The sequence below is a fragment of the Equus przewalskii genome, chromosome 28 (assembly GCF_037783145.1).
Source record: "Equus przewalskii isolate Varuska chromosome 28, EquPr2, whole genome shotgun sequence".
NCBI classification, from domain to species: Eukaryota; Metazoa; Chordata; class Mammalia; order Perissodactyla; family Equidae; genus Equus; species Equus przewalskii.
This window is the reverse complement of record NC_091858.1, coordinates 36,105,533-36,126,848: the sequence shown is the minus strand read 5'-3', so window position 1 is coordinate 36,126,848 and position 21,316 is coordinate 36,105,533. Positions and strand designations below refer to the sequence as shown.

The window sequence follows — 21,316 nt, the reverse complement described above, 5'->3', positions numbered from 1 at the left end:
ATGTATTATATATGCAAATATATGCACGTGTATTACATACGGATGAATGCATACACATACATATATGTAGATACATAATTTATTTATATAACGTTAGTTTTTTTGTGATTGGGCTATTTACAGGTCATATAAAGCTATGTGGTATGACTTCAACTTGCTCTCACTTTCCTAAAATGTATACACATTGCATTTAACCATGTAAAATGCTCACAGTGCCTGGTGCATAGTAGGTCCTTAATAAATTATTAACAGTGACTTACAGCTTTAATTGAAAAAGAAAAAAAGCACCTACACATTGAGATTACAACGTTGACTTTGTTTTTCGTTGGAAGGTAATCTTAATGGTCTTGCTTTCTCCTAAATGCAAAGCACATAATGCACATCTACCCAGCGTTTTGTCAAACTCTTAAACCCAAGGCATTAATACTAATAGCTCTCCCTTGTTCTATTATGTCATCAGCATGAATCATATCTTCAATGATCCAAATCCAGTCTCAATAAATAATTAAAATAAAAAGAAATAAGCCTCAAATATCTGCCTTGGAGATTTGTACCATTTCAGGGAACATGCAAACTGAAACACTGTTATTTATTACAACCTTCATTTGAGTAAACCTGAGGGTGAGATGAACTAATTTTATTTACCATTTACATTTACTATTTATCAGAGCTGGAGTGTTTCTTATCTCTCGAGATTCAGTGTACTGATCTAATATTATTGCAGTTGGCAAAGAAACTTATAAAATTGTGTCATAGCAACAAAATACACAGAGGAATTGGTCTTGGGAAAATACACATTTCAGAATTTAAAAGTAACCAAATTTTCTGGCTAAAATGTAGAGTTTTATGCTTACTCGGCCCAATTTCTTTAATTTAAATTAAGTAAAGCAAACACTCTCCCCCAAATAAAAATTAAACAGGTTTTCAAGCCTTTGAATACCACGGAATTTTAATGAAATGTCCATATCTCCCTTTTATATAGTCTAATAAATACTGGGAGAAAAGAAATACTTGAAAGTTTGAGAGGACCCTTAGAAAATTTAAGGTTGATTTTCCATTTTATTATAAATGATATATTTATTTCCCTGTGTTACTGAACAAGTGGTCAGTATCAAAAAAGGCTTTAAAATGCAAATTGACTTTTTCCTGTTTAAGAATCATTTAATTGAACATACCATAACTTCCTTATACTGGGAACCTCATTTGTATGTGAGAAGCAACTTTGTTATTTAATTTTTTCATTGTAACTTTAAGGCAATTGTACATCTAGATGTGCATTTAAAGCAGAAAAATTCAAATGTGTATATAAATTAAGCCACCTCATGTGCTGTAACATCATACTTTACATAAGCACAGAATAGTTCTCTTAATTGATGTGACATTTGCCTTTGAACTGCTACAGGCCTCTAATTCCTGATTCCAGAAACTTTTAGACATAAATATACATTGCCCTTGAAATCATTTGGGTCTACCACATATGCTCAAAGGACAGGCTCACTTACCATCGCTATCTAAAACTTCCCAGAATGAAGTACGTGCTCGGTTAAAGTGGCACCTTTTTTCCTGTCTGTGTGCTCAGTTTTACAACACGTAAGACTTAAAAATCAGGATAGTAATCAGTTCCTGGAGGCAGAACAGCACAGAAATTAGGAACAGGAACTCTCTTTTAGGTTTCCTGGAACAAAATCTCGAGTGGCTACTTACTATGTCTGTGACTCTGGTCAACTTACCCACCCTTCCTGGGTTCTCATCTGCCCTCTGTACAAAGGGATAACAAATTGCCTACCGCATAAGGATAAATGGGTGAACTTGTGTAAAGCTTTTGGGATCCAGCCTGGAAGAGAGTAGGGGGTCGAGGACTAGTCTTAAAGGAACTATTATCACTATGGTGTGAACACCCAAATACGCATATACGGATCCAGACATGAGCTGGGTCAGGTTCCAGGTCGGCCTCTTCATTACATCTGCCTTTCTTCTCTTCCGGAGAAGTGAGTTCAAAATAAAGAGGGAGTTTATGAATTTTGCTCTCATCACCTGAGCACTCTCGGGGGTTTCAGCAGAGAAGTGTCAGGTTTCGATTAGAGTGTCACATGCTTAGAAGCTCAGTCTGGCTTCTGAGCGAGAGGAGCCTGGGGATGATGAGTGACAGGCCGTCTCAGGCGTGCGGTGAGCAGCGGTTACTGGGCGTGGTGTGGGAGTGGCGCAAAGTGGGCAGGCGTGCTTTGTGGGTGGAGTTGACAGGACTTGAGGATGGAGTGAAGGTGGGAGGAGAGGAAGAGAGAATGGAGGAAGGACGGAGGAGAATGTCCAGATGGCTATTCTGAGTTCCCTTCCACCTGATTGTGGGCAGCTGGGTGCATTTTTAGACTCACAGCCTGGTTTCTGCTCCTACACTTCTGTTTCTTCTTTTTGCTCCTGTTTCTAGGCATCGCTCGGAGCTTTGAGACTCTCACATCATCTCTCCTCATACTTGCCCCCACTTATCACGGAACCAGTTTAATACTTAATATTTACAGGCTAGTAGAATGCACAGAGCCTTGAATACATGCTGCAGCGAGGTGCAGGGCATCCCCAGGCAGATCATGGGGACGTTACACATCACTGTGTTCTCATGATGCCCAAAGCATTCACATGGTACCAAACGGTCATCCAACAGCTTTACCTGTGGCAGCAGGGGACCTCCAACAAGGTGGTGTCGCTACAATGAGACACTTCTCAGGTGTTTTTATGATGAGTAGTAAAGTTAAGTTCTTTGCTTTTTATTAAATTGGTAAGATAAGGGAAACAATGCCTTCTCCATAGGATTGTCATTATAAACAAATGATGTAACACAGACAAATGTTTAATGAGGTAAAATATTGAGAGTTATCATTCAAAAAAATGGTCCCAATTATTACTATTACTTCACAGACTAAGCTGCAGTCCCAGCCAGACTGCCATCTCTTCTGTGAAGACTGATCCTAGGCTGAACACTCGTCTTACCTCATCTCCATCAGTTATCTCTTCTACTATGATTTCTACTGAGCCATTAGTCTAAGGTCCTGTGCACGTGTGCAGGTTCCAAGGGCAGGGCTGTGTCCCATCAACCTTTACACACCGGTGGTTGTGGGCCCGATGTCCGGCACAGAGTGCACATTCACTGGATGCTGGGTGAACGCGTCGGGCGTACGCTGCACCTCCCGGTGTGAGGAATTTCTCTGGCTCCCTGTGCCCACAGGAGTTATCTCACACACTTTCTCCACAGCATTCAAGCATTTTGTCTGCTTCCCTCTTTCTGAAACTCCCTGCTTCTCTCTTTCTCTACCCCCAGCTAAGGACTGAAAGAGCTATGCTGTGCTGCTTTTCCTCATAATTCTCCCATAGTTGCTTTTTACATTGGAGTTATATGATTTCAATCCACTTTTTAGTGGATATAAACCACTTGCATTGGCATTCTAGGGACCAAGCTGGAAAGCAGAGCTAAAAATTTGAGTATGCATAATTGCTTAACCCAATGAGGTATGGCCTTAACACATATATATGGCTCATGGAGACATAAAATAGTTTGCATTTCCACTGTGAAGGCATTCTGTCCTGCACATGCTCAGGAAGAAGCAATTCAACATCACAGTGACAGGTGGAAGGTTCTTGCTCACTTCATCAACCTGTGAAGTGAGAGGCACAGACTGGAGGCACCCTTAAAATAAAATGCTACTGAGACTATGTGTCTGTGGTCCCCATTGAGCTCGATTATCCTCAGGCAAAATGATTCCCATATAGCTTTAAAGATAATAGAAGTATTCATGTCCACCAGGGCATTTTTACTAAAATCAAATATGTCCCTGGAAATATCTACAACCAAAAACAAGATTAATTTTGTAGGAAACTGGAAAATGCTCTTTTAATTGTTTCCAAATTATTGAATTCATATTAAATACATTTTGAAAAAAAGTATCATTTTATCACATTTTGGTTTAGCCAAATAAAAATAGAAGTGAGAAGATAGTCTGGCATGGGCAAAAGAATAAACACATAGATCTACAGAAAAGAATAGGGAATCCAGAAATAATTGACTCCCAAAAACATAGTTGGTTGATCTTTGACAAAGGAGCATAGGCAATATAAATGGAGAAAAGACAGCCTTTCAACGAATGGTGCTGGAACAACAGGGCGTCCACCCTCAAGAGAGAATATAGCATAGATCCCACCCTTCACAGAAATTAATTTGAAATGTATCAAAGACCCAAAAGTAAGGCATAATACTCCTAGAAGATAACATAGGAGAAAATCCAGGTGACTTTGGTTTTAGGGATAAATTTTTAAGTATGACACCAAAGGCATGTCCCATGAAAGAAAGAATTAATAAGTTGTACTTCATTAAAATTAAAAATTTCTGCTCTGCAAATGACACTGTTAGAGAATGAGGAGATAAGCCAAAGACTGGGAGAAAATATTTACAAAAGACATATCTGATAAAGAACTATTATCCAAAATATACAAAGAACTTTTAAAACTCAACAATAAGAAAATGAACATCCTGATTAAAAAAGGGCAGAAGACCTGAATAGAAACTTCACCAAAGAAGGCAGATATATGGCAAATAAGCACACGAAAGATGTCCCACATCATATGCCATCAGGGAAATGCAAATTAAAACAACGAGATACCACTACACACCTATTAAATGGCTAAAATCCAAAACGCTAACATCACCAAATGCTGGCGAGGATGTGGAACGTCAGGAACTCTCATTCACTGGTGGTGGGTATGCAAAATGGTGCAGCCACTTTAGAAGACATTTTGGTGGTTTCTTACAAAACTAAACATACTCCTAGCACATCATATGATCCAACAATCATGTTAGTATTGCTATTTACCCAAAAACGTTGAAAATTTACGTGCACAGAAAAACCTGCACATGAATGTTTAGAGCAGCTTTATTCATAATGGCCAAAACTTGGAAGCAACGCAGATGTCTTTCAGTAGGTGAATGGATAAATAAACTGTGGTCGATCCAGACAATGGAATGTTAGTCAGTGCTAAAAAAAAATGAGCTATCAAGCCATGAAAAGACATGGAGGAGCCTTAACGGCAGATGACTAAGTGAAAGAAAACAATCTGAAAAGGCCACACACTGAATGATTCCAGTTACATGACATTCTAGAAAAGGCAAAACTATGGGGACAGTAAAAAGATCAGTGGTTGCTGGGAGTTGGGGGGGGGGGCAGAGAATAGGCAGAGCACAGGGGATTTTTAGGGCAGTGAAATTACTCTGTGTGACACTAATGGTGGATACATGTCATTATCCTCTTGTCCAAACCCAGAGAATGTACACCACTAAAGAGAGAACCCTAATGTAAACTCTAGTCTTTGTATGACAATGACGCGCCTGTGTAGGTTCATGGATTTTAACAAGTGCACCATGCTGGTGGGAGGTGTTGATAGTTGGGGAGGCTCTTCAGGGGCAGCAGGGGGTACTCTGGAAATCTCTGTACTTTCTGCTCAATTTTGTTGTGAACCTAAAGTTGTTCTAAAAATTAAAGTATTTTTTAAAAATGTTAAAATAAAAATTACATTTACATAGCTACCTTGTCATTTGTCAAGTCTTTCTCAGACAGTATACAAATTTAAAATGCCTCTTCCTTTAAACCACAGCCTGTATTTGACACTTGAAGCATAGTATCAGAGAACTAAAAAAAAAAAATACTGATGCCTATTTTCTACTTAAGATCAGTAATTCAGAAGGCCTGAGGGTCAAACCTGGACATTGGTGTTTTTTAAAGCTCCCTAGACAATTTTAACATATAACCAGAGTGGGAAACCCTAGGATAATGAAAAGGGCATAGGGTTGAGAACTAGTGAAAGTTGAATTCAAACCCAACTCTGCAAATTAGTAGCTTACACTTCCTTTGTAAGTCATCTGCGTCCTATCTTTTCAGAGTTATTAGGAGATTTATAGAAAAGCTATTTGAAACATACAGCACCTAATAGACACTAAAATGACATACATTATTATTAATGATCTCTAAGCCACGTGCAAAGTGAATAACATCTTAAATGCCTGGGAAATTGTTCTTATTATAAGCAACACAAATTATATATGTGTTATTGTCCTCTGTGAGGTTAAAGTCTTATTTTGAGAGAATAATTTTCTTAAGAATTGAGCTTAAAAACATGCTAATGTATCTTATTATCCTAGCTTCCTGTACTATTACTTAATTATAATCAAATAGTATTTTATTAAATGGAAAATAAGTAAGAAGCAATAATGCTTTCTCAGTGGTGCCTAACTGACTCTCAGGAAATGCAATAATTACTAGCAATAAAAATAAATGAAAATGTTAGCAAGGAAAATGAAAACTATGGAGAGCAATGAATTATTTTCTGTAAAAATGTATATGTTCGTATCTAAGAAGATGAAATAATTTCATCACAACCAAAATACTATACACAAAAAGAAGTCAATAAACGAAGTTTCAAATCGAAGACCATGCAGATCCATTTTGCAAATATCATAAGAGCAAGAATATTATTGTATATGTAGGAATAGTATATAATTTCAAATTTTTAGAAGCTAGATAATTTCCAATTTGAAGCTACTTTTATTATAGCAGCAATGAAAATCTTGAGGTAAATTGTGTGTGTGTGCAGGTATGTATGTGTGTGTGTGTGTCTGGTTCTCTTTGGCTTTGCGTTACGGACTTTATTATTTCTAAGACTAGAGTCCTAGAATGGACCCTAACTTTTGACTCTTATAAGAATATTACTATTTACTGTAAACAGCTTTCCAGAAAACTTACCCCACTTCACAGATCAGTGACTTATTTGTTGAGCATCAATGCTCTGTGCAGAGCAGGTGATACTCAAATACACTAGGCACTGCCTTTAACTTCAAGGAACTTAAATGAGATGGAAGATGAATAGGAAACTTGTATTGAATTATATTTTAATATTTTGTGTAGAATGCTATTTCCAGGCTTAATGTCTCAATATCTTCTCCATTTCATCTCTCCAAATTGAAAATGGCAGCATCGTCAGGATTTGCCATATGAATCACATGGTTTAGATACTGATGGAACCAACACGATTCTTTCTATCTGCCCAACTTCCAACAGTGCAGGGCTTATATGGAATAAATTGGTTTTCCTATTAGCCTGATGTGAGACCAAGCACTCAAATGCTGTGGCAGAGGACCTCAGCACACTGGAATCCAGAGTTCTCCCCACGAACTCTGTTCCTAGTTACATCTGCAAAGACAGGCAAATACATTTGGACACTCACGTTTACACGTGGGAGGCCTCCCTTTGTTACTCCACAATCCATCTTCTTGACACACCGCTGTTGCTTGCTGACTAGCCGCAAGCTTAAAGCCCTCATTACATTCGTAGATCACTTTACTATCCAGAGTGAACTCATTACCCGTAAAGGAACCATTCCCTGGGGACTCTGGGATTCCACAGGACACAGCTGAAAAGAAATGCAACAATAGAGGGTTATTCTTACAAGACTTTATGAAATTTTCTTTTTTTAAATTTTTATCTCAAATACATACAAAAATTGTTAGATATTTATATTTCTAATTTGTAGCATAACTATACCCATTTTCAAAGTTTTAAGGATCTTAGAGTTAATGAGAAACAATAGAAAACTGGTCAGAATAAAATATCTTTATAATTATTATTCCAGGAGATCGGTCCGACAGCTGTCATACAGTTTCATCACGCTGAACTGTTTTATCAGATGGCCATGGTCAGGAGAACACAGTGTAATGCATTCTACTTCTTTTAATATTGGAAAGAAAGGATAAAATAACATCTTCGCCATCACAAAATTAATCACAATGTTGACTCCTTGGCATTAAACAGTCACCCCCTCTTGGGTCTCAAAGATCTTATTGACTACTCCCAGAGGCCAAAGACTCATTTTCCTTAAAGCCCCAGGAAGTTATGTTAAAAGGCAAATAACTTAGGTAAGAGCACCTATTGACACAAAATCTATTATTTTATAAATTATCGGTCAGAAAACAAGGTCTACAGAACCAAGACAGAGAAGGAATTAAAGGAAGAGACTCAGACCAGAAGGCGCAGTCCTGGGGGGATGCGCAGGTCAGCTCACGTGAAAGGCCAGACAAGAAAGTGGAATGAAGGAAGAAGAAATTTAAAAAACGTTTTAAGTTAAACCACCTTCTGTTCTACAAGAACCAGGACTCTCTGTGGGTTAGTTTGAGTTTTTTGACTGTTTTTTTTTTTCTGTATCAAAATCTTGAATAAGTGCAAAGGAAAATTATCAGAAAAGAAAAAGAAAATGTAGTGCTGATATAAATCAAACTTCTGGACAATTCAAGCTCTACAATTTCTCTTGTGCCTAAATTTATGATCAGCTATTTCAACCATTTGAAATATAGATAATAGATAGATAGATAGATAGATAGATAGATAGATATACATAGAGAGAGAGAGAAAGCACACCACAATAAAAATTTGCTGCTGATGGAGAACAAAAGACATAGATATAAAGACATCACTTTGGACAAAGTATTTAAAATAATCAATAATCTTTGGCATTCCAAAGCCACTGTTCAGTCGAGGCAATGTATCAATGGGAAGACTGCTAATTATTTAGAAAATGTTCCTCATAATTTACTGAATGCAATAAATCTCCTTTACCATTGCGGTCTCAGAGTATTGCCAAGAGCTTGTTTCCTCACTGTTTTCTCTGACATTTCGCTCAAATAGTCATTAGTTCATTCTCACAACCTTAATTCCCCTTCCACTCACTGACGTGTGCCCAGTTCCAGCTTCCTTATATTCTCATTTGGGGTGAGCACCGAATGAAATGACATTTCTCTGGCAGCTTAAACGGGAAAGATGGCATTCTACAAACACCCATGGAAACCCTACCTCAAAAAGATTCATACCCAGGAGGCCAAAGCAGGAAAGCTTTTTAACTACTCCTGTTACATCTGGATGCTTATCTCACAAGCGAACCCTGATTCCAAGGAGTTAAGAAGACCCACTTTATGTTGTCTGGTCAACAACTGGGAATCTTTTTTGGCCTTGAGCTATAGGTTTTAGCCCCTAGAGTATCTTGACAACAGGCTCTCTGACGAGGCTTAAAATAGAAGTTGGCAATCTACTGAAAATGGAATTAGAACACTTCTGATTCAATGAAGAATAGATGGAATAATTCTCATACACTTATAAATTTAGGCTTATAAGATGAAGGCAGTTTTCTGTTACAATCTAGTATTCACTCATCAGTTCATTCGTTCCAGAAATTCTGCATGATTTCTATGGGGCAGATATTGTTTAGATGACTTTTTAAAATGTCAACTAGCTAAATGCAGGCAACTTCCAAAATCTGGAGAATTTTCTTACTCAAGGTATAGCTAAAGTGAGCACTTTTTAAAAAATCTTTACTAACACAGCATTATATTGCCCGGCAACCTAGGCAAATGACTACATACTATATACTTTTAGGATAAAATTAAACTCTGTTCAACAGCACAGGCGTCAAAATCAAACATCTGAATTAGTTCTTGTTTCCGACTTTTGCCAGCATCCTGACCTTAGTTAAGTTACTTAAGGAGTGTTGTCTCGTTCCTCTCAGGTTAATAACACCCACCTCAAAGGTAACTGCGAGAATTAAATGAAATAATGTGTACAAAACAATTAGCACTGTATTGACACAAGGCAGGCACTGAATAAATGACTAAATATTAATTTTATGTGCATGTGTCCATACACACACATAATTTATACTTATCACTTTTATAAATAAAGACATGAGCCATAAGAATCAACTTCACATTACCTATTCATTGGAGAGAGTAAAGAGTAAGTCAGTAGTAAGCTGGCTTATTTCTAGGACATATCTCATGAGAGATTTAACATTTTGGTTTCAAACAAATAAATGGAAGAGTCACTCGAATTTCCAGCGTTTATGTTCCTCTAATCATATGAACCCTATTAGGATTTTTTCTTTGCTTATTTAAGACCATACAAACAGTATTCATTCTTGCCTCTGCAGATTTAAAAACACTTCTCTGATTGCTTCCTACTTCTTCTCTCAAACAACTGTTTTCTGTAACTTACAACGGCTCCTTTTCTTTCTGATGCCCCTCAAGTTTCAACATCTTACGATTCACTTTTTTTTTTCCATTTTTTTCCCTTCAAAAAGCTCAGTGGTTCTTGAGACTTTGACTATGACCTTAGGCTTCTGGGTCTCGTCTCTTGATATCCACTCAGTCCACCACGTGTTCTCACCAGCTGCCTATTGAATTTCCAGTTGAGCACTGCCCGCATCTCAAGCCAGATCTGTGCAAGTCCTGGGTTGGCACCTTCCCCTCATCCGAGCTGCCCTGACAAACTTTCTGCTTCTGTAAACTAAGTTTAATTCTTTGATTCACTTGTTTCTTCCTACTGCTCTAATTTGGTTTGTTGCCAAGCATCATCTGTTTATTTGAAAATTTGCCTCAAACTCTTTTTCTTCCTTTCATTTCCCTCTGCCAATATCCTAGCTCAGATCCCCAGACATACTCAGTTGCTGGAATCAACAGGACTTGGTCGTTGTAGGTAGGACTTCAGGTGGAAGAAAGAGAGGGAAGTGAATTGAGCAACTGGTGGACTGAGGGCTCATTTTCTGAGACAGGATAAACTACAGGACAAGCAGATTTAGAGGAAAAAAGAGTTGTCTTTTTGAGATCTGGAGATACAATAGATGTTTCAGTTAGACAATTGGTCCTACGAATTTGGAACTCAGAAGAAAGGACAGAGGTAAGTATAGAGTAAGAAGTATTTCTGATATTTTCTGCAACCTTCTATAACGTATTCTCTGAATCCTTCTATACTTGGTTCAGCCATGAGATTACATGGCCGAGATGACAAATCGAATAAAATCTCCTATAATCTACATACAACTTTAAGAAATAAAAAAATCTTATCATTCACTCAGTTTTTCTTGTGAAAAGTCTTGTCATGGTTTATTTACTAATTTATCATTTATCAAAATATGTACCATGGTATTAATTTATTGGAAGAATAAAACATATCAACTCATTATAGATATGGACCCTCTAAAGAAAGCAGAATAGACGTCCTTAGATATCTGGGGAATTTATTTCTCCTACAGTAATATCTTTATGGATTCATATCTTAAGGTTCTACTTTAAAGTTTTATTGAAAGCAAACATTTTAAATAATATCGTGCATTTTAATTCTTTTCCTATTAATTATTTAGTTTGAATTATAAATTATTACATAATTTGTGGAAGGCAAGAAAATATTATTTCCATTTTATAGATAATGGAAGTTAAGCAACTTAAAGGAATGCTGGTAGTTAGTGGGAGAACGAAACTAAGTAGGTGATAAATGCTGCCTTGTCTTTCTTGACAATAATGTAATTCTATTTCAAATAGTGGAAAATATTCTTGAGGTATACAGACACAAAATTCCTCTTCCCCTCTTTTTGAGCAAGACCTTAATTACACAGTCGATATTAACACAGAGTGAATTGATGATTTGTAGTCATTATCTTCCTGCACAGAATAGGTACTTAGCATTACTGGCCAGTCATGCTTTTCTCATGCATGAAGAAGATTCCTTAGGAAATAAAACCTAAAGTAACATCCGTGTTATAGCGAAAGGCTCTGCGCAGAGATGCAAGCCTGGACAGTCGATGTGAACACAGATAGTGATCTTTTCAGTGGCTATTAATTTCTGCTAAGTCCATTAAGTTCAGCAAATATTTTAACAGTTACTCTGTCTTGGCATAAGAATTCTTATCTGTAAACTGAAGACATTGATCCAGGTGATCTCAACAGTCTCATCTCTAAAATCTACCCAATGATTCCTCATCACCTTCAAGAGAAATGTGTCTGTCATCTTGTCCACTCCCTTCCCTCCACATGGCTGTACAGCGTGTTTTCCCCAATCGTCACAAAACGAATACGATCGGTGAAAGTCCACGGGGACTCTAACCCTTACAGGCACATTTAGGAACTTGCGTAGTATCACTCTAAGTATGCAATGGCAGGTTCTCTGACTCCTCATGCTCCCTTATTTTATTTTTAAAGGTCAGCATAAAATTATTTTGTTTAACAAATCACTTTAAAGTAATCAAATGTCTGGAAAGCTGTCAATGGTTTCTATAATCTTGTACCAGGGTTCACTTTTGAACTATCTCAGATCCTATGAGTAAAACTGACTTTTTACTTGGCCAGCATATTCAAGCTACAGACATCCCAATAATCACTCATGTAAACATATGGTCACTTTTTCATGACAGGCTTGATGAGGACCACCAGTAAAAATGGAATTTGAATACATTATGGCTCAGGAGTGTGTCTTTGTTACAAACACCTAACTACCCCAGAGAATTCTTCAGTACTTTCCACATGACTCACAACAGGCAGAAACACTGCTGGATTGAATCAATGGACCTTGCATATCTTTGTTGAGAGATTAGAAGAAAACCCATTCCAGCTAATAAACAACACTTGCCCATAGGCATTAATGTTGCAAGTCGGTTTACAAACATTTTGAGTTTGATTAGCAAAGGGTTATCTAATCTTAACTGTCTCCATCAATTTGTTCTATAGAAACACAAGTTATTTTAAGTAGTGATATAGGAGATATACAAAAATGAATAAATAAACTCACATTTAAAACAATATTTAACAAGGGATAAAATACAGTTCAAAAATTTCTGTATCACCAAGAATGTATCAGCATTGCCAATAACTTCTAAAGGGAATTTCATTGACATTTTCAGCATGTTGAAAAATGTAACATAATGTGATTATAACAAGGAGAAAATGAAGTCCCTCTATTAATTTTTATTTCAGGCAATAAGTCCAGGAGATTCTTTGAGTGTAAGTTGAGCATCATTAGGTTTCAAGGCATATTTTCAGCCCACAAAGCAGATCTAGCTACCCTCTGCCCCCTGATCCACAGCTTCCCTCATGCCTCTCGCCCCAGTGTGAGCACTGGTGTGGAAACATTATCACAAGTGCACATGTAAATGTGAATTAAAGCTTTGTGTGATGATTTCGTATCAAGTCCTATTTAAAGAGCTATAGGAAAAAGGATGGAATGTTTGAAAGAACATGGATTCAGACATAGGTCAGCCTGAGTTTGTTATTGGACTGCTTACGACATGGAAAATTTACCTAATTTATGCGAGCTTTTGATTCCTCGTCTGCAAAATGAGAATCATCAAACGTCCTCAGCAGGGTAACTTGGGCAGAATGTCCGATATAACGCACATAGCCAAATATCTGGCACATGTTAGGCCTTAAGAAAATGGTAAATTTTATTATTTTGTCATGAGAAAAAATAATTTTCCCTCAGATTTAATATAAAGCAAAGCATTCTTTAATTCTTTAGATTGGGGCCAACTGAAAACTAAATAAATATGAGAGAATATTTTTCCCTTGCATCACGGATACAGAGGAAACATGTGATAGTTAATCTCTCAGATCGCTTGTGCCACCATCAACAGAAATCAGAAGTATTGTACTCAAAGTGGGAGATCTGCAGTCAGAACTGGCTACACCAGCAGCCATCGGTGTCTTTTCAGTCACATCCTGGATGTGGGCTCAGGAGAATCAGCATCGATCCAGACACACCAAACGCACCGAGTTCAAGGGTCAGAAAGTCGTATGCACAATGATGAGGTGGAGTTAGATGAAGTTGTTGAGAAATCTTCAAACGTTATGACCTTTATCAACAGAATATCTGGCATTCATTGGTCAAATACAAAATTCTTGCCATTGTGATTTTTTTTTTACTTGCATTATCTCATTTAATCTCAAAAACACCCTAAGAAGTAGATACCATTATTTTTTTTTTTATTATTACCACTGTGAAGGCTAATATTACATGTCAATTGTATGGGCTAAGGGATGCCCAGGGAGCTGGTAAACATTATTTCTGGGTGCGTCTGGGAGGGTGCCTCCAGAAGAGATTAGGGTTTCAATCTGTAGACTGAGTAAAGCACACCCTCCCCACTGTGGGCAGCATCATCCAATCCTGAGGACCTGAACAGAACGAAAAGGCAAACGGGCTCACTTTGCTGGAGATGGGACATCCATCTTCTCCTGCTCTCGGATATCGGCACTCCTGGTTCTTGGGTCCTTGGATTCTGACCTAGACTTACATCGTTGCCCCATCCCCACTGCCAGATTCCCTGGTTCTCAGGCCTTTGGACTCAGACTGAATGACGTCACTGGCTTTTCTGGGTTTCCAGCTTCCAGATGGCAGATCATGGGGACTCCTCAGCCTCCATAATCGTGTGAGCCAATTCCTACAATGAATCTGCTCTTTTATGTGTATCTATATACATCCTATTGGTTCTGTTCCTCTAGAGAACCCTGACTAAAACAACTACTAAGGAAAGCGAGTGTTAGAAACGTTGTGCAAATCGCCTGGATCCTTATAACCAGTAAAGGCCGTGTCAGGGCTCAGATCTCAGAATAGCAACTGCCAACATATGCCTTTCAGTTACGATCACGTATTGTCTCCAAGCTCCCACCTGTCACATGTCACTATATTCATATTTTTTTATTTCCAGTGTCCAATCACAAGGAATAAATAAATAGATGTATAAATAATTAGGTTTGAAATAGATTTTCAAAATATGATTCTGAAAATATACAGGCTCTATTGAATTTGAGTATTCATGGTAATATTTCTGGGTTTTTTTCCTTTTATTCCCCTTGTCTTCTCTGACTTCCCAAGTACATTCTTAGAATAATCGGATACTAAGCAGCATCTCACTGGATGCTGAGCCAGCATCCAATACACCATTAACACTGTGGGACAGGAAATAATAGTAAGAGAGGAGGTAAATTACTGGAATCACCTCCAGGCCAACGGGACCGAACGTATCACACTGTCTTTATTCGTTTTATGAGGACAGGTGTGACGTCAGACACGTTAAAAAGAGCGTATTCCAGCCCCAGAAATATCCTTCCATTTGTTTTGAGGGATAAAGGAGAGTGCTTCTGAAAATGAGGGCAGACAGAGGGAAGTAATGACTTGCATTCGCGGGCATTAAAGCCAACAGATGGACAACTTAAAAAAAACAGGCAGTTCCGAAATGGAAAATGCAGGATAACAAGATTCAGCTGAGAAGTCTCTTAAGCTGCTCTAAACCTCTTGAAAATATTTAGCACATCATAGCCCGAGGAAGGAAAAAGGCACTTATTAATTTGAAACAAACACAAAAGCTGTGGGAAGGAAGTGACCCCACAGGTTGGTGTCCAAATGCTAATGACAATGAGAGGTTCTGACTTGGCAACTGGAGCCACCTGGAACATTTACTGAGGGCAAATCCATGGCGACAGCCAGGCTGTAAAAAGTCACCAACTCCCACCCATCTGCTTGTAGAGAGTCGCAGGAAGGCACAGGTGCAAAGGTTTAAAAGGAAAAGAGTCATTTCTTAGGACTATAAAACAAAGTTTCACTCAGTGAAAAGCAAGCGCCTGCAGAAAGCAAGCTGGAGGGGAGTAAAACGACATTTACGTGTGTTTCATGCCACTTCTGACCCGGTCCCCTCGCTGTCACTGCCCCACAGAGCTCAGGCTCTCTTGTTCGGAAGCGACCTTAATGAGCATTCAATCTTGTGTCATAGGAACTCACAGACGGACCACAGTCTCTTGATTTACGGCGGATTTTCATGGGAATCTGCATTTTGGGGTGTATCTTTATCTAACTTGGTAAGTGGGATAATACGATGACAAGATCATGCTCTGCAAAACTTATCAACCAGATGCACCTGCTGGGTCTGAACATGGACAATTCACTTCACCTATTTCAGCTGTAGTTTCCCTACCTGCAGAATAAGGATAATAAAAAGTATTTCACATGATTGCCTGGCCACTGGGCTAAACTTAGATAGGGGATGTTAGTGTTGTTACACAGTAATCATTCAACACCCGTCAATTTTCCTCCTATTTCTTTCACAAGTGAAAAAACAGAGTGGCAGAGAGAGATCAAGTTGCCTAGTAATGAATCTGGACTGTTAAATATTTTTTAACAAAATAAATATTGTGGGTCTACCAAATTCTCAAAACTGCTCACTTGAAATTTTGGCTACGTTTTCTTTAAAAAAATCAAAAACACAGAAAAGAAGATTGTGATCCAAATACGGAAGGTTAGCAATGGCGACGGAACTAAGAAAACTGGGCGCTCAGATGGAAAATGTCCACCCTTGTTTTCTCACAGTTGGCGATTAAATATCACCATACTTTTTTGCAAGAAAAGCTGTATTGGTTGATTTAGAAAATGGAATCATGGTTCTTCAGAAATACTCAACATGAATTTAAGCAACTGCCAACTTAAAATCTCAATAACGTGGGCAGAAAGACAAATTAGGGACTTAGTTTCATAATCAAGGACCAGAAACTTTTTTTCCTCTTCTTTTCTTTTATTCCCAAGGTAAAATCATGTAAAAGGGTAAAAATGGGAGGAAAAAAACCTTAAAAACAAAAATCTATTGTATTTATACTGGAAAATGTTACTATAGGAGTCTGCTCATGCTTTATTCTCCAGTGAGTCACATTAGCCTTTTATTTAACAGAAAGTAAATCAATACATGTGGTCAGGGCTAGAAGAATTTTCCCAGGGACATCTAAAAAGGCAGCAGACTTGGAATTTCTCAGTTCATAAGCCAAGCAAAAATTTGTCTACCATTAAATAGAAAAAAAGAAAAATAGAAATAGATACATAGATGAAGTGATAGAGGGAAAAAGATTAGATGGATAGATGATAGGAAGATGATTGTTAGACATATCGATGATGAATAGATGATAAATGTAGAGATCACAGATGGACAGATCGATCGATAGATAGATAGATGATGATAGACAGACAGATGATGGGCAGACATAAAGATAGATAGATAGATAGACAGATAGATAGATAGATAGATAGATAGATAGGTAGATAGATAGATAACCTACAAAGTAACCATAAGAGTTGTATCAAAATATGAAAGGAAAATTAGGAGTGAACTAAAATGCATTGATAAATCAGAAGTATTAAAAAAGCTGAGAAACTAGATCCATTGGTAAGAGTAGAGAGTAGCAGAAATAATAAAATTTGAATTTGAGAACTCATAATAAAAGAAAATGAATGAAGATTGTGGTTGCTACAATTTTAGAGGTTATCACCCACTAGATAGCCAAATTCTTTCTTCACACTCTAAATAAACTATGTGAATATTGGCAAATGACTGCTCAGCAAGTTAAATTAAAATTTAATAATAATATGCAGACTTTCTAACCATATTCTTGAAGGCTGATTACTGAAATTGCCCATAGGCTATGCAAAGGTCCATTGGATTGTAGAAAACCGGCTTTTTCTCTTTTTTTCTAGCTTGCCCGCACAATTGCCTTGGTGCTTACACTTCATATTTATTAACTTCACTACTACAACCAGTAATGAAATGAAGCATTTCAATACTTAACACCGAGCGATTAATTAAAATTTGAAATCTGAATATATTCAAATGAACAACTCCATGAAAATCTCAGATCTGTGGTTCATTTGAAGCTCAACATTGGTCAGAGGGAGAATGAGGTGATACATAAGAAGATGCAATGAATCTATGACAAAACTAAAATTAGAATTCAGTTTTTGCTGACTTTTCCAGTATTTGATCAAACTAAGCAGCCACTGCAAATTCATTCCAAAAGTAGGTGGGGTAAAAATGACACATCTACATTCAACAAGCGGGCTCTGGGGGCACCCTAAGCTTTGACCAGTCGGGGCGCTCTCAGGTTCTTGTGTCCTAATTTCTGGAGAAGTTCAAATAAAAACACCCAAGAGAGTAATAGTTTTAGTAAAACAATAATCACCATTTTTTCAAAAACAGGGCACAATGATCTCTGTCAAATGGTTCTATAGCTTGCATATGGAGGGAAATCTCATCATAATTCCAGCAAAGTCCTTTGACGTCTGTTTCAGGGATAAATGGGCAGATATTACCAACTCTAATAATTGCATGGTAATGGAAGCTCCAGAGAGAACAGAAAACTGAGCTGCCCAGACAACTGGAAACTCTAGTTTAAACTTGTTTCCCCCAAATTCCCCTGGCTTCACAAATGCATGGAATGAAGAGTCAGTCATTAATCATTGAGGTGAAATTATTACTTTCAATTTCTGTGGTCAGCCTCAGTAGGAGAGTCTACTCAGGACAGGTTGAGGGTGTAACTAAGTTGTTAACAAAGAGGTATATACCAAAAGTCCACAAAGTTTTCCAGCGGTTGACTGATGTACCCAATTTCCTTCAACCACATCTCTCTCGCTCACCATGGGTCCAGTGTTAAGCCTGGTGTCTGGCACAGAACAGGAGCTCAATAAAATCACTCCAATGAATGAACGATTCTGTCTTTCTCTTGACATGTGTGTCTCGACTCATCATCAGTAAACAAGGTGGACAGCAACATGACTTTCCCCTCTCACACACATGGAAGAAGGCAGACACCATCATAGTCTTTCTCTATCTCCAAGTTTTTCTACCACTTTCAAATTGCTGCCCAATTTTCTCCGCCCCTTTGCCCCCAAAATCCCCATTTTTTTAGTTCATTGCCCTTCTCATTCCAAGCCTAGTCATCAATAATAGGCCAAAAGAGCTTGCTGCTAGGCTCACTGATCTTTAAGTTGAAGGAGATGATGTAGGTCATGGAAGCAATTCCCATTTGGAGGTGAGGAATCAAGGCCCAGAGACATTGAATGACTTTTCTACAGGTTCACACAGATATTTAAGAATAAATTGAGAATCAAAATTTAAATCTTACTACACCAAATTTAAAACCAGTTCAACCATCCTCATCTCCGTTTATAAATATATATATACTATAGTTATGTATATAGTGTATATATATGCAATATACTTAGTAATATTATACTACAGTATAAGTATATAATTAGCAATATAATAATATAAGTACATATACATATTTATTATATAATAATATAAGATTAGTTCACATCCTCTTTACTATAATATTAATATAATAATATTAATCAACATTCTTCAGTCAATATTATATCATAATACATTAACACTATATTACTTCACTAAATATATATCATATAAAAATATACTATAATAAACGTACTGTTTTAATAATTATAACCTTCTATTAAATGTTAATGTTTAACAATATTTTTATCTTTAGTTTTAGTTTTTCTCCTTTGTTCCATGCACTGTGATTACCTAAATCATCTTGTTGAATCCTCCCTCTAACAATTCACATGAATTTTATTATCTTCATTGCAAGTGGGGATGCTGATGTCCAGAAATATTATGTGATTTACTCAAAGGTCACTTAGTAAGGGGTCAAGCCAGCCAGCCTCCAATCCCAAAGCTTAACTCTGAAGTTTATGCTCCTTGTATTACATCCCAATGACTCTTTTCACTGCAATAAATAACATAAAATAGTCTGTGATTTCCCTTTTCTCCTCTATTTCTATCGAGAAGGAAAATCTCATGGCTTTGTGTCACTCACATCTCCAACTTTTCACGATTTGCAAAATTGCTTGCATGGAGACTCAGACAGGCTGCACGTGGGTCACCCCATGCCCTTCTGCTGCCTCGTCCATTCTACAAATGTGAAAATCTTTTTAGCTGATTCGTTCAAGTTTTCAATATTTTTGATTCCATGGGTTTCAAAAATCTCTCACTTTGCTCCCTTACATAATGCTTACTTGCTTTTCAGAGAAACCATAAGAACCTTATAGACGCAGACTTTCAGGACTCGGAACAGAAAATCCCCACTCCTGACACCATGGAAACTACAGAGCAGCCTGTCACACATTGTGAGTCCCATTGATGATAAGCAGTATTGACACGTAAAGACAAATATACGTGTGTATGTATTTAATTTCCTGTTTAAGGATCATTAAAATGTATTTCGAACATAATTTTATAAAGATAAAAGCTCACCCCTAATGCACAACAGTAGTCTTCAACCTGAAATGGTATTATTTCTTAATAATTTAAATTTAGAAAATTTTTTTAAAAAAACCAATGCAATGGCCATTCCCTTTTTGAACAAATACATCTTCCTGGAAAATGAATGTGCATGTGCACTACCATCTGTCAGTTTCAACGCAGGCACAAACAAACATGACACCAAAACAACCTAAATGTCGACAATCCATCTGAACTCTGCTCCATGAACTTCGTTGCCAGTGTGTTATTTCATATATTTATAATTTGACCGTCAAATGTGCCCGATTATGGAAGCACCATTTAACTTAAAATAGTGTGCCATATGCACACGATCAGGACTCCCTGCTGTCCTTTTAATTGGTCCCTGTTGTTTTCCTCCACATGACATTTGCAAGTATCCAGCAATGAAATGCCATGTATACTCTACTGGTCTGTTAACAAAAAACAGGCCTAGCAAACTATTCTCCAGATGATACATTCTACATCCAATGATCTTATAAATTATTTTTAAAAGAAAATAATCAATGGTACCCCACAGAGGGTTCATGAATAAAAGTGAACTGCACAGAATCAAAATCCCAGGGCCTCTAAGATTAATTCTTCCCGAGTCTATGTCTGCACAACCAAGATCAATTCTCCCTGAGTCTGTCTGTGCAAATCCGAACTATTATAATTAGGGGTGAAAGGGTTTGTTTCTAAGCTTTTACGTGGAAGAGTTCAATTTAATAATGTTCTCTATTAATCTGACCAAATTGGAAATATAAGCCAAAGAATGTATTAAACTAACCCACAAACACCCTACCCTGAAATGGACAACAGAGATTTCCACAGTTAATGATAACTGTCTAAAAGCAGAGCGAAGACGAGCTTCAACATTACAAAATCAGTCCCAGGATAAATTCACATGCCAAGGATGTGTTCTTTTAAGGAAAAACACATTAATATGGACTAGAAAGTGGTCAACAAACTTTCTTTGTCACAGGCAAAATACTTTTGAAGGAAACGTTTCTTGGCATGGGTATTACATGTGCGCGTGCCAAGGATTTTTCAGCCCAAATTGAAAAACGATTGGAACAACCTCAGAAGTTTCATTCGCGGGTCTCATTTTAACAGTATCCTAATTTTGATTGGGATCAGAAAGGCAGATGTGGCAGAGAAATGACGCCAAAAATCTGAACTTGTAGTGAAGGCCCCAGGTTCTTTGGCTTCCACACCCACGATCACAGGGGTTAGCATCACTTGCTGAGCAGCTGTGTATCCCTCTCTTAATCTGCTGCTTCCTATTTTTATATTAAATATTAATTTTTGTATTGCATACAAAATTTATATTGTTTCTATATTAATTTATATATTTTTAAAAACGGACAGAGAGTGG

The 21,316-nt window shown here is 37.4% G+C and overlaps 1 protein-coding gene across 2 annotated transcripts in view; it reads right to left on the bottom strand.

Annotated features, from left to right (window-relative positions):
- Positions 1-21,316, bottom strand: part of CSMD1 (CUB and Sushi multiple domains 1) — a 1,831,060-nt gene that overhangs the window by 101,697 nt on the left and 1,708,047 nt on the right. For both annotated transcript variants that reach the window (XM_070598372.1, XM_070598373.1), the window contains exon 50: positions 7,261-7,446. In XM_070598372.1, coding sequence (XP_070454473.1) covers positions 7,261-7,446 — 186 coding nt within the window. The remainder of the gene's footprint in view (positions 1-7,260; positions 7,447-21,316) is intronic.